The sequence below is a fragment of the Mustelus asterias genome, chromosome 18 (genome assembly GCF_964213995.1).
Source record: "Mustelus asterias chromosome 18, sMusAst1.hap1.1, whole genome shotgun sequence".
NCBI classification, from domain to species: domain Eukaryota; kingdom Metazoa; phylum Chordata; class Chondrichthyes; order Carcharhiniformes; family Triakidae; genus Mustelus; species Mustelus asterias.
The window spans coordinates 59,617,300-59,632,093 of NC_135818.1; the positions used below are offsets into that span (position 1 = coordinate 59,617,300).

The following is a 14,794-nucleotide window of genomic DNA, read 5'->3' on the forward strand; positions in this document are numbered from 1 at the left end:
CAAGTCAATGGAAAATAACAGTTTAAATTTGTCTTCCAACTAGATGGACAATAGTTGAAAGAACAAACTGAAATTCTGCTAAAATATGCTAATGAGAAAAATGAATACATCTTGCTAAATAATCTGTTCTCCTTTGTTAATGAAAGTACCTACAGATGCTCTTAATCAACATTTCAGCCTAAGGGCTCAGCTCATGGAGGCCAGCTGTCCCGAACTGTTTGATATTAAACCCTCAGAGGTTAATATTCCGAAACATTTTACATCGGATGCCCTCCTAATGCATGCATTATCTAACTGCCTGCAAGATGACATTCAGTGGTTTATAATAGAAGGAAATCAGAGTTTGGTATTTTAAACCTGAAATCTGGCTGAGATGGAACTTTGAGAATCCAATCTCCGGCTTATTTTGAAGTGTTTTGGAATATGGAAAGAAACTTGCGGATCATCCCAGGCTGAGCGAATACATCTTTCTGTTTTCAATACAACAAAACCCCTTGGTTGACATTTTCTCATTAGAGATGGGAATCAGGAGTCAAGATTAATCTTGCATTGCGATCCCATCTCCATCCCAGCAGTGCCAACGATGGTCATCTTCATGTCTTGGAGGGTGGGATGGCCGCAAGGCGGACCCGCTGCAGTGTCCTGGTTCTTCAATGGCATCAGCAACTCTGCTACATAAAGTTAAAACTGCAGTGTCTGCGTGGGTGCTGTGGTTTCCTCCCACAGTCCAAAGATGAGCGGGTAAGGGGATTGGCCATGCTAAATTGCCCCTTAGTGTCAGGGGGATTAGCAAGGTAAATGTGTAGGGTCATGGGGATAGGGCCTGGGTGGGATTGTTGTAGGGGCAGTCTCGACGGGCCAAATGGTCTCCTTCTGCCCTGTAGGAATTCTATAATTCTAGATGAGTGCCAAGTCACCCTCATGGCCATCATTCTTCCTCCTTCTCTCCCATATCACTACTACCCTATAATCCTCCCTTCAAACTCTATCCTCTCAGCTCCTTGAATCCCCTACCACCCTCACCCCATCTCACCCCCAACCACACACCCATTTTTTAATCGGAACTCACAGTCCTTATAGTATCATTTGGAAGTTGTTGAAAAGCTAATAAATCTGCCAAATAAACACACATCCGTTGAAAGCCATTGGCCTCTTCATCATCTCATAAAGTTATCAAAATAAACAGACGCCTATTGAAAAACCACAGGCCCCTCAGTACCACATGTATCTGTCAAAATACATAAACACCACTTGAATAGACACTTGGAAAAACTGTAAGCCTCATCCAAAGCATGTAAATCTGTCAGAACCATCAAACCTGCATTCCCCATGACAGCTGATTGAACATATTCAGCACTTCAGAGCCCATTAGTGCTCTGGAAGGCAGCCAAGCTATAAATCACATATCCCCCAGGGGAGCTGTAAGTACAAACTCTGCACTTCAGAATCCATTAATAATTTTAAAGGCAGCCAAAAAGGTATCCATTTACCAAAGCTTACAAACAGCTAAACAGAGGGCTGACCTGATCTGCAAAGAATAAATAAAAGCAGTTGTGAGTGTTTAAACAATTTGCTTTGGGTCTGTCATTGTGCTGTTCTTCAATATTGTGCAATGCAGAATAGCACTTTATCCAGTGGATAATTTATTCTAATGTATTAAAAGACTTTTCCACATTTACAGTTCTTTAACTTGGCAGTTTTCCAGTTACCAGTTTTCAGAAGTAATAACCTTGCAACCCCATTAATTAATTTTCACTTATATGTTCCCGTCACAGCAATATCATCACTCATTTTAGTAGATACAGGTACAACTCAGGCTAGAGTATTCCATGGTGAACTGTAAATGAAGCAACACCATTTTACTCACTTTTACTATTTCAGCCTCCACTCATTTGCACAATAACATTATATGCATGCACATAGTAACATTAATGCCACACAAGTATCAGACAATCATTATCTCCAACAAAACAATATGTAGCCATCTCCCCTTAAACACTGTGGCTACAAGAACAGGTCAGAGACTGGAAACTTTGCAGTGAGTAACTTACCTTCTGTCTCCCTAAAGCCTACAAGGCACAAGTCAGGAGTGATAGAATACTCTCCACTTGCCTGGATAAGAATAGCAGCTCAAACAACATTCAGGTAACTTGACACCAGCAAGGACATAGCAACCGCTTGACTGACATCTCATCCACCACCTTCAACATTCATTCCTTCACCACCGACGCACAGTGGAAGCAGTGTGTACCATTTAAAAGATGCATTGCAACAACTCATCAAGGCTCCTTCGATAGCATCTTCCAAACCCGTGACCACTACCACCTGGAAGAACAGGAGGAGCAGTCACCTGGGAACACCACCACCTGGAAGTTCCTCTCCAAGCCACACACCATGCGGACTTGAAAATATATCGCCATTCCTTCACTGTTGCTGGGTCAAAATCTTGGAACTCCCACCCTAAAAGTACAATGGGTGTTTGTACAACATACTGACTGCCGTGTTTCAATAAGGCAGCTCACCACCTCCTTCTCAAGGGTAATTAAGGATGGGCTATAAATGCTGGCCTAGCTAGTAGTTCCCTCATCCCATGAATGAATGAAAAACTCTGCAGATGTAAGTACAAATCTTAGCCACCTTGATGAAAATTCTAGAAGTTCTAAAATGCCCACTTCTAAAAAGTCCAAGGTTTATTTGGAATCTCGAGCTTTCAGAGCGCTGCTCCTTCATCAGGTGATGAAGGAGCAATGCTCCGAAAGCTCATGACTCCAAATAAACCTGTTGGATTTTAACCTGGTGTTGTGAGACTTCTTACTGTGCCCACCCCAGTCCAACGCCGGCATCTCCACATCACCACTGCTATAAAGGCGTGATCAGCTTTTAAGAAGAAGTGTGTTGGGTCCCTGGCCTAGCACCTTCCGGGTGAAACAAAATAAAATTCAGGTCAGTTAAGGGAAGAAAAGCTGAAAGAATTCTCTCCTACCTTCTTAGATGACTAAATGTAGTCAAGAAGCTCACTCTGGTCCTGATACTTCTCTGCAGTACGTACCTTTGTATGAAGTCATATTCGCTTCAGTCAGAAATCAATCCAGATGTTACTCAAAGGAATCCATTTAATCATCTTTCACCACATAATCGAGCAGTCTGTTCCACAGGGCCAATATTCTCTGGGTGTGATGATAGTGGGCTATTGAGAAATATATACATTGTTTTATATTATTAAGGGGAACGTTTAAAATACAGCTTTATTTTACAGACAGTCGGTATGTCTGGTCGGAATGCAGCTCAGATGCTAAGAGAGCAAGATAATTACTCTTTTAAGCCATTTACTTAGAGAGCCAATAGATTTTTGTTTATAGATGAAGACTTCCCCTGGGGTTTTTGATTAGGTTGATTGACAGGGCCATGTGATAATTTTATTAATGGAAGAGCTAGGTCTATAGCAGAGAAAAACAGCTTTCAGCGCCGACTGGGGTTTGTTTGAAGACAGAGTTCTACAAGCTGCTTTGAAACTCATTTTCTCTAAAAGCTTCTAGACTGTCTACACTCATTATAGCAAGTATATATATGGGTGCTAACTGTATTTAAAGTGGCATTTTAAGTCTGTAAGAAGAATGTTGCTTATTTGGAACTGAAACAGTGATATGTTAGAAATTAAAGATGTTTCCTTTTGTTTTTAAATATTATTCAACTTGTTCAGTAGTTAAGCTGCATCATTTGTTAGAATTATATTTAAACAGTTATATTTAAACTGTTTTTAAGTAAAGTTTGTTTTACTATAAAAGATCCCTGTTTTGTCAGTAGAATCACTCCTGGAGTGAAGCAACTGATCCTCACTTTTATGCCAAAATAGAAAGTTTGTTAGGGCCTAGATGCCTACTCTTGCTTCCTAATGTAAATTAGGGTTCTGGTCTATCTAACCTATTTAATTGAAACAAAATATCTATACAAACGCAACCTATTCCTTTCATCATTCATAAACCTTCATTAAGTCACTGTTAAGTCTACATTTCTGAAGCGGATTGGAGACCAGGGAGAGATCACCCATGATCTGATTGAATGGCGGAGCAGGCTGGGAAGGCTGAATTTGCCTACTCTGCTCCGATGTTCCTATGAAGCAGCTGCTCGTTGAGCCTGTCTTGGTAAATAAAATGTTCAGATTGGGATTTTCAGCTCTCTCAGAGCTAATGAAAAGAAGCAAGGTCAGTTACTTTTCAAATTAGTGTACCCCTAGAATATCTGATCAAAGCAACCTGAGATATAAAGGTCATAATGCAAAGAGTTCAGTAAAGCTGTGTGCAATATTGCTCAGTAAGGAGTCTCACAACACCAGGTTAAAGCCCAACAGGTTTATTTGGTAGCAAAAGCCACTAGCTTCCGGAGCGCTGCTCCTTCGTCAGGTGAGTGGGAGATCTCCCACTGAGATCTCCCTGAGATCTCCCACTCACCTGACGAAGGAGCAGCGCTCCGAAAGCTAGTGGCTTTTGCTACCAAATAAACCTGTTGGGCTTTAACCTGGTGTTGTTAGACTCCTTACTGTGTTTACCCCAGTCCAACGCTGGCATCTCCACATCATGCACTATTGCTGACAGTCTGCAATGTCCTGAGTAAATACAAGTATCACTTAGTGCCCCCACACATCATAATACACCTTAAAATAACAGCACAACATGATGAGGAATGAAAAAATGTAAAACCTGCTTTCACTAATAAACCCAAATGGACTTCTCACTGTCTTACCACAAACGTGGCCAACAACCCATCATACCATCGACCATTGCTTTACTTGGAAAATATAAAGTTTCTAAAGCCACACAGCTATTGGAATTCCTTCCCAATACTGTGTGATCATCATTCACACCCAGCCTGAACACAAAAGCCACTTAATTTCAAAATATGTCTGCAGCACTTTATGTAAACCTGTATGCATGAGAGGGAGAGCTGGACTTCACTCTTTTGTTACGCCCCTGATGCTGTATTCTGCCTCCTATTACAAAGCAGAATCCCAAACTACACATCTCAAGACACTAAGAGGCAATTTGGCATGGCCAATTAACCTAACCCGCACATCTCTGGAGTGTGGGAGGAAACTGGGGCACCCGGAGGAGACCCACGCAGACACGGGGAGAATGTGCAAACTCCGCACAGACAGTCACCCAAGGCTGGAATTGAACCCAGGTCTCTGACACTGTGAAACAGCAGTGATAACCACTGTGCCACCATGCCAGAGGAGGAAAGTTACCGGGGCTGTTATGATATTTGGCACGGATGGAGAAAATTATTTTTTTTTTACAACTGGTTTCTTCAATTCAGTCAGTGAAACATAAATAAAGATTATAAATGAAAAGAACTTCGTCAAATTAAAACAGAGTCACTAATTTGTAATTTCACTTTTTATAGTCACCATAAAGAACAAAGAAAATTACAGCACAGGAACAGGCTCCCTCGGCCCTCCAAGCCTGCACCGACCATACTGCCTGTCATAACTAAATCCCCTTCCCCTTCCAGGGAACAAAACCCTCTATTCCGCATCCTATCCATGTATTTGTCAAGAAGCCCCTTAAAAGTCACTATCGTATCTGCTTCCACTGCCTCCCCCAGCAGCGAGTTCCAGGCACCCACCACTTTTTGTGTAAAATAAAACTTGCCTCGTAAATCTCCTTTAAACCTTGCCCCTCACACCTTAAACCTGTGTCCCCTTGTAATTGACTCTTCCACCCTGGGAAAAAGCTCCTGACTATCCACCCTGTCCATGCCCCTCATAATCTTGTAGACTTCTATCAGGTCGCCCCTCAATCTCTGGCAACTTTAACTTCAGGTGAGGCATGTAACATGCAGCCAAGCTGATCTTGCTCATTTTGCGGTTGAAGTTGGAAGTTCCACCTATAGCACTGTTAATTCGTCACAGTTGGTATTACATTAGTAGTCTGGAAGAGCAGTCAATCACTGCCACCTCATGGTTAAACACTGAACTTGTATCCCTTACGAAAGGTTTCATTGCATCTTTTGTGAGGCATTTTAGTTTTGGTTTTGTTTTTATGAATAACTATTTTTCCCCTCTATTGTATTTGGGCTGAAGTTTTTATCAGAATAATTCTCTGAAGTGTAAAATTGTCCATTTGAACCCTTGCTAGCCTTTTTTTCCCCATTACATTTTCTGCTGATTGAGATGAAGTAGAAGAATGCTAGCCTTTTTCCACACTGGGAATTAAATGTAATCAAGCACTCACATATCAGGAAGAAGTGATAGAGAATGAAGAAATGTGTTTGAAGCTCTGAATCGGAATATTATACCAGAGTAAGTTTTGGTCATTTTCCACACCAGCCATTCATGTGGTCTCTCGAAAAGAGTTCATCTCTTTAGTGCCGATACCATGGGCAGATCTCCGTTTCAAGCCTGTGTCCGTTTGAAAATGAATCAGCTTCACTAACAGAGAAAGGGTCCGGTCTAATGATGCTTCACCTTATCACGCAATGAACTCTTTGTTTATGGCTCCCTGGATATTAATGAAACTGCCCAGATGGCTGAAGCCCCTCATGATGTCAACTTCATTTTTGATTGACATAAACAGCTGCTGTTTGTTGGTGGTTTCCCGTTGTCATGTGTTTTTGTTTCCTTGGCATTTGTGGCGAGTCCCAATCTCTCGGCCTGATTGCTGATTGAATTAATGAGTTGTTGAAATGGGGTTATGCTGTCTGACAAGAGCATCAATGCCATCAGCAACGACTAGATCTGTAACTTGGCCATCATTGATCCATTTCAATCCAAGATTATCCTCGGTCGGCTTCCTTAATACCCAGTCAATGGTGAGAACAATAAGCAGTAGGCTCCTACTGGACACAGAAGAAGAGGGTGACCCAACATGAAGTGGTGCCAGACTGCCAGTGGAAGTCTCCAGCTGGTCAACAGCTGGAGCGACGCAAGAACTTTGACTGTGGACAGGAGAGATTAGAGTGTTTAATCTGCCTTGTATCTCTAGTAAGAAGTCTCACAACACCAGGTTAAAGTCCAACAGGTTTATTTGGTAGCAAACACCATAAGCTTTCGGAGCGCTGCTCCTTCGTCAGATGGAGTGGAAATGTGCTCTCAAACAGTGCACAGAGACACAAAATCAAGTTGCAGGATACTGATTAGAATGCGAATCCCTACAACCAGCCAGGTCTTAAAGATGCAGACAATGTGGGTGGAGACAATACACATCTCTTTAACCTGTGCTTAATGCTCCCTCCACCCACATTGTCTGTACCTTTAAGACCTGGCTGGTTGTAGGGATTCGCATTCTAATCAGTATTCTGCAACTTGATTTGGCTTTAAATTGAGGGGGGGTAGTTATAGAACCGATGTCAGGGGTAGGTTCTTTACCCAGAGGGTGGTGAGGGATTGGAATGCCCTGCCAGCATCAGTTGTAAATGCGCCTAGTTTGGGGGCGTTTAAGAGATCCGTAGATAGGTTCATGGACGAAAAGAAATTGGTTTAGGTTGGAGGGTCACAGTTTTTTTTTAACTGGTCGGTGCAACATCGTGGGCCGAAGGGCCTGTTCTGCGCTGTAATGTTCTATGTTCTATGTTCTATGATTTTGTGTCTCTGTGCACTGTTTGAGAGCACATTTCCACTCCATCTGACGAAGGAGCAGCGCTCCGAAAGCTTATGGTGTTTGCTACCAAATAAACCTGTTGGACTTTAACCTGGTGTTGTGAGACTTCTTACTGTGTTCACCCCAGTCCAATGCCGGCATCTCCACATCATTGTATCTCTAGACACAGGAGCACCTGAGTAAGGTTCCCGCAGATGAACAGTGAAGCCTGTTCTGTTTCACATTGCAAATTTATCGATAACCAGATATACAAGAATGATTTTGGTGCAATTCTTTCTGAGTGTCTGTCTGTGTATCGAACATTATATAAAAAACATGCAGGCGGGAATTTTCCCTTCTCACCCGCCACGGAAATCATTGGGGGGGACCATGCAAAGATCTGTTTACCTCGGGCGGGTATTTCCGGTTTTGGATTAGCGCGGTCGGAAAATCCCGACCACAGTGTCTGTGCTACCTCACTTCCTGTTATCACATTTTTGTCAAATCTTTTGCGTCCCACGTTTATAATGGAAAATTATTGCATAAATTTATCGTCCGGATTGCACTGCCTGACCAATAGTTCGAACAATTTTCTCAAATCGCTTTCTGACTTTATTTTTCATTTGCCGTTTTATTCCTCAATTTCTGACCGTTGAAAGCAAGGGTTGAATCAACAAAATTTCGAATATATTTTATTCATTGAATTTATTTTCATGTTGTTAATGCCTTCATTAAAGTTTTTACTTCAAAGAGTCAGTCTTCTCCAAAAGCCTGGGTTTGAATTGATGACGTTGCCATAAGCTGTGAGCTCAACCTGGATTGTGCAGTCTTGTTATAAGCAGCGACACTCAATTCTGGATAGAATATTAATTATTTTCAGTCATCTGTACAGACGGAATATTTTCCTTCAGTCTCCAGCAGGATTTCTTTCAAGCAGAAGACATATTTTATTGAGATAAAATTGATAAGATGTTTTCTTTTGAGAGAAAATGGGATGTTCTGATTTTACATTCTATTGTAGCCTTTGTTTCCAGTTCTATGGGAAATAAGAGAGGGTGATGGAGAGAATGCTGCTTCAATTTACAAACACACTGAATTCGGAAAGCATTTCACTGAAGAATGCAGAAGAGCATGCCAGGAGCAGCACCAGGCACACCTCAAAATGAGGTGTTACCCTGGCGATGCCACAACACAAGACTACATTTATGCCAAACAGCAGAAGCAGCATGCGATAGACAGAGCTAAGCAGTCCCACAACCAGTGGATCAGGTCTAAGCTCTGCAGTCCTGCCACACCCAGTTGTGAATGGCGGTGGACAAATAAACAACTAACAGGAGGAAGAGGCTGCACAAACATTGCCATCCTGAATAATGGGAGCACCCAACACAGCAGAGCGATAGTGAAAGCCAAAGCGTTTGCAACCATCTGCAGCCAGAAGTGCCGAGTGGATGATCCATCTTAATCTCCTCGTGAGGTCTCCAGCATTACACTTTTCAGTCTTTAGCCAACTCAGTTGACACAACGTGACATCAAGAAACAGCTGAAGGCACTGGATACTGCAAAGTCTCTGGACTCTTACAACATTCAAGCAATAGTACTAAAGACCCGTGCTGCAGAACTATCTGCACCCCTAGCCAAGCTGTTCCAGCATAGTTCAGCATGGGCATGTACCTGATCACGTGGAAAAAGATACAAAAGTCTGAGGGTCACGTACCAACCGACTCAAGAACAGCTTCTTCCCTGCTGCCTTTTTCCTTTTCCTTTCTCCCTTCTTCCCTGACTTTTGAATGGATCTACCTCGCATTAAGTTGATCTTTCTCTACACCCTAGCTACGACTGTAACACTACATTCTGCACTCTCTTCTTTCCTTCTCTATGTACGGTATGCTTTGTCTGTATAGTGCGCAAGACGCAATACTTTTCATTGTATACTAATACATGTGACAAATCAAATCAAGTAAAAAAAAAACACCCAGCTTTGTTCAATCCACAAAAAGCCAGACAAATCCAACCCCGCCAATTACCTGCCACCCCAGCAGTCTACTCCCAATCATCAGCAAAGTGATGGGAGGTTACATCGACAATGCTATCAAAGCTGCACTTACTCAGCAGTGCTCAGCTCACTGACACTCAGTTTGGGTTCTGCCAGGGCCTCTCACTCAAGCTCCTGATCTCGTTACAGCCTTGGTCCAAACATGAACAAAAAGAGCTGAGCTCAAAAGGTGAGATGCGAGTGACTATCTTTGACACCAATGTGCATTTGACTGACTTTGTTAGGGCATCAAGGAGCCCTAGCAAAATTGGAGTCAGTGGGAAGCACAGTGGTGGCGGGCGTATCTCTCTGCTGGTTGGGGTCATACCCAGCGCAAAGGAAGTTAATGTTTTTTGGAGGTCAATCATCTCATTTCCAAGACACCATTTCAGGAGCTCCTCAGGGTGGTGTCCTAGGCCCAACCATCTTCAGCTGCTTCATCAATGACCTTCCTTCAGTTATAAGGTCAGAATGGGGATGTTCGCGACTCCTCAAGTACTGAAGGTATCTTTCTCCATATGCAGCAAGACCTGGGCAACATTCAGATTTGGGCTGATAAGTGGCATTCGCAATCATCATCTCCAATAATAGAGAGTTCAACCATCTCCCCTTCACACGCAATGGCATTCCCATCACTGAATCTTCACTATCAACATCCTGGGGCTCCCCATTGAACAGAAACTGAACTGGACCAGTCATATAAATACTGTGGCTGCAAGGGCAGGTCAGAGGCTGGGAATTCTGCAGCAGCTAATTCCAGCATCTACAAGGAAAAGGTCAGGAGTATGATGGAAGACTCTCCACTTGCTTGGATGAGTCTAACTTCGATCACATTCAAGAAGCTCAACACTATCCAGGTCAAAGCAGCCTGCTTGATTTGCACCCCATCTATGACCTTAAATGTTCTTTCCCTCCACCACCAGCGCACAGTGGTAGCAGTGTGTACCATCTACAAGTTGCACTGTTGCAACCCACTAAGGCTTATTCAACAGCACCTTCCAAACCTCTACCACCTTAAATGACAAGGGCAGCAGACACATGGGAACACCACCACCTGCAAATTCCCCTCAAAGCCAGACTTGGAAATATATCGTTCCATCATTGTCGCTGGGTCAAACTCTTGGAACCTTCTCCCCAACAGCACAGTAGGTGCCACGAGGACTGAAGCGATTCAAGAAGGCAGCTCACCACCACCTTCTCTAGGGCAATTAGAGATGGGCAATAAATGCTGGCTGATCCAGCGACGCAGACATCCCTTGAATTAATAAAAAAACAGTTCCTTATTTTGCTGTGTTTGCTGAGAAAAAGTCAATGATACAGATACACATAAATGATTCAGATCTTCGAATATCTAACACTGGCGCTTGCATTGTTATCTCTGGTGTCCACCATGGATCTATTCTTGAGCCCCTTCTATTTCCTATCTAAATGCTGACATTCAGCAACGTCATCTGAAAACAGTCAGATACCACACGTATGAGGCCAGCCCGAGCTCTGCCTCCCTGCCTCCTCCCTCATCCACACCGCTGCTCTTAAATTATCAACAGAACTGGATGAGCAGAGATTTCCTCCAGGGGCTGTACTGACCTCTGCGCCCCGAGCGGGTTACATAGAAACATAGAAAAACTACAGCACAAACAGGCCCTTCGGCCCACAAGTTGTGCTGAACACATCCCTACCTTCTAGACCTACCTATAACCCTCCATCCTATTAAGCTCCATGTACTCATCCAGGAGTCTCTTAAAAGACCCTATTGAGTTCACCTCCACCACCACTGACGGCAGCCAATTCCACTCGCCCACCACCCTCTGTGTGAAAAACTTACCCCTAACATCTCCCCTGTACCTACCCCCCCAGCACCCTAAACCTGTGTCCTCTCGTAGCAGACATTTCCACCCTGGGAAAAAGCCTCTGAGAGTCCACCCGATCTATGCCTCTCAACATCTTATGCACCTCTATTAGGTCTCCTCTCATCCTTCGTCTCTCCAAGGAGAAAAGACCAAGCTCCCTCAGCCTATCCTCATAAGGCATGCCACTCAATCCAGGCAACATACTTGCAAATCTCCTCTGCACCCTTTCAATCTTTTCCACATCCTTCCTATAGTGAGGCGACAAGAACTGAGCACAGTACTCCAAGTGGGGTCTGACGAGGGTCTTACACAGCTGCATCATTATCCCCGGACTCCTAAACTCAATCCCTCGATTGATAAAGGCCAGCACACCATATGCCTTCTTCACCACCTCTTCCACCTGCGAGGCCGATTTCAGAGTCCTATGGACCCGGACCCCAAGGTCCTTCTGATCCTCTACAGTACTAAGAGTCTTTCCCTTTATATTGTACTCCTTCATCCCATTTGACCTACCAAAATGGACCACGACGCATTTATCTGGGTTGAAGTCCATCTGCCACTTGTCCGCCCAGTCTTGCATCCTATCTATGTCCCTCTGTAACTTCTGACATCCCTCCAGACTATCCACAACCCCACCAACCTTCGTGTCGTCGGCAAACTTACCAACCCATCCCTCCGCTTCCTCATCCAGGTCATTTATGAAAATGACAAACAGCAAGGGTCCCAGAACAGATCCCTGGGGCACACCACTGGTGACCGACCTCCATTTAGAAAAAGACCCAACTATATCCACTCTCTGCCTCCTTTGGGCAAGCCAGTTCTGGATCCACCGGGCAGCAGCCCCTTGGATCCCATGCCCTCTCACTTTTTCTAGAAGCCTGGCATGGGGGACCTATCGAACGCCTTGCTAAAATCCATATAAACCACATCTACCACCTTCCCTTCATCAATGTGTTTAGTCACATTTTCGAAGAACTCCACCAGGCTCGTAAGGCATGATCTGCCCTTGACAAAGCCATGCTGAGTATTCTTGAGCATTCTAAACCTCTCTAAATGCTCATATATTCTGTCCCTCAGGATCTTTTCCATCAGTTTACCACACACTGAGGTTAGACTCACCGGTCAGTAATTACCTGGGCTATCTCTATTCCCCTTCTTGAAAATAGGAACCACATCCGCAATCCTCCAATCCTCCGGCACCTCTCCCATCTCCATCGACGACACAAGATCATCGCCAGAGGCTCTGCAATCTCCTCCCTCACCTCCCACAGTAACCTGGGTACATCCCATCCGGACCGGGCGACTTATCTATCTTGATGCCATTCAAAGATTCCAGCACAACCTCTTTCTTCAAGTCCACATACTCAATCCTTTCAGTCCACCGCATTGGGTTCCCTCCCAATTTATTCCCGTTTCCTTACCTGGGGGGGGGACGGGACGGGACATGAGGCAGGAAAGTTCTTTAGGTAAATCTCAATGTATTTAAATGAGGCAGGAACTTCGTTACATCACCAAAGAGAGGCGGAGAAAATCAGAAAACGGGATCTTGCCGGCAAGAATCTCATTTTCCTATCCTGGCGAGATGTTGCGCTCATGTCACCGTTGACGCTTACAGCGAGCGTGGGCGCAAAATCAGCCCCGACATTTTTGACTCCGGAATTAGCGACTGTCTGCTTAGCTCCACTCCCATTTAAATTCTATCAATTCCCCCATGATTCTTCGCACATTTTCTCTGTGCTGCAACTTGACCTTTGAACTGTGCCGCAATTTACCGTGACAAGCGACATGTGGTGCCTCACGGGCAGGGTCTGACTTGTAAGTCCCTTCTCCGATTTCTCACTATCTGCAGCCTGCCCAGTGTAATACATATATGGTCTACAAGGATTGATATCAGCTTTTCCTGTCACTGCCGATCTGATTGGAAGGGTGCTGTTCCAAAATATCCAAGCAGCTTGACGATCCTTAACTGTAATGAAACCATTCCCAGCCATTTTCTCTCAGGGGTGGGGGGGCGCTGGGGGGAGGTGGTGAAAGGGCTGGAGGTGGGTGGGGGAGGGGGGGGGTTAGGGGGTGTGCAGAGAAGGAGGCTGCCTAGCATGGGATTTCCCTTTCCCCATGCTTAATTTTAGTTCTTGCGCTGTGGTTCCTTGTGGACTCGACTTCAGCTGTGTCCCCTGTTCAGTGTAAATAACAGGTGCTCAGAACGGAATAAGGAAAGCCTTTCTTAAAAAACAAAAATCTGTTCTGCTTATGTTGAAAATCAAAGAAGAACGGTTTCTCACAAAATGCCAGCCCAGCAGGGCCATAATCGGAGGGTTAGTTGGACAACTATTACCTTAACTAGTAAGTGGAGAAAGTCTTCTAACATTTGCTAGAAGTGTTTTAATGGAATAGTCTGAGCTTCATTTTAAATTATTACATTTTACATTTCTAACAATTGTGTTACAAATCTAAATTTGATGAACTTTTTGGAATTGATTTACTGAATGTAGTATTGGGCAAATGGCTGGTTTTATAGAAAGTGGTGTCATTATCTGGTGAGAGGAATCCAGCCGAAATATTTCTAAGTGAGAAATGCCTTTGATGCTATCCGGTTGATTGCTGAATTATAAACATGTCATTCACTGCAGTAATCATGCTGATTGAGAATATTAGAATACCAAAGAACCTGATACTGAAGCTAATTCCCTTATCAGCTTAGTTCAACACGGTGTCACAAAGCTGCGTTGCCAAAGGTGTTTATGTTTTTTAGGGCTGTTTTTCAGCCTTGCTTTGGTCAAATTCTGACAATGATGTTCTCCAGGCAAAATAGAAATTTGTTACCAAGAATGGGTGGTGACATTGAAATGAAAGTAGCTGCTTGGCTCAGATGATTGTTAATGAAGATGACTCATCATATTTTTCTAGTCAGATTTCAAAGGAACTTTTCTCCTGGTACAGTAACTTATGTGATGCTTTACCATATATAATATAAAATAATGCTTTAACAAACCCCCCATCAGCTAAATTGAAATTAGAAAAGTTTAAACACAATTTTTTGGAAAGATGTGGGGAGGTAATGGCCGAGAGGTATTATTGCTGGACTATTAATCCAGAAACTCAGCTAATGTTCTGGGGATCCGGGTTCGAATCCTGCCATGGCAGATGGTGGAATTTGAATTCAATAAAAAATATCTGGAGATAAGAATGCCTATGAAACCATTGTCAATTGTTGGAAAAACCCATCTGGTTCACTAATGTCCTTTAGGGAAGGAAATCTGCCATCCTTACCTGGTCTGGCCTACATGTGACTCCAGAGCCACAGCAATGTGGTTGACTCTCATCTGCCCTCTGAACAA

General features: G+C 43.7%; 1 protein-coding gene across 13 annotated transcripts in view; it reads left to right on the plus strand.

The window, feature by feature from the left end:
* The window catches only part of LOC144507197 (ena/VASP-like protein), a 239,930-nt gene that overhangs the window by 166,250 nt on the left and 58,886 nt on the right, over positions 1-14,794 (plus strand). For 2 of the 13 annotated variants that reach the window (XM_078234100.1, XM_078234101.1), the window contains exon 1: positions 13,505-13,799. The exons of the other annotated variants lie outside the window; for them this stretch is intronic. In XM_078234100.1, the coding sequence (XP_078090226.1) occupies positions 13,742-13,799 (58 nt within the window). In that variant the 5' untranslated portion in view covers positions 13,505-13,741. Of the gene's footprint in view, positions 1-13,504; positions 13,800-14,794 lie in introns of those variants that run through there. 13 annotated transcript variants of the gene reach the window in all.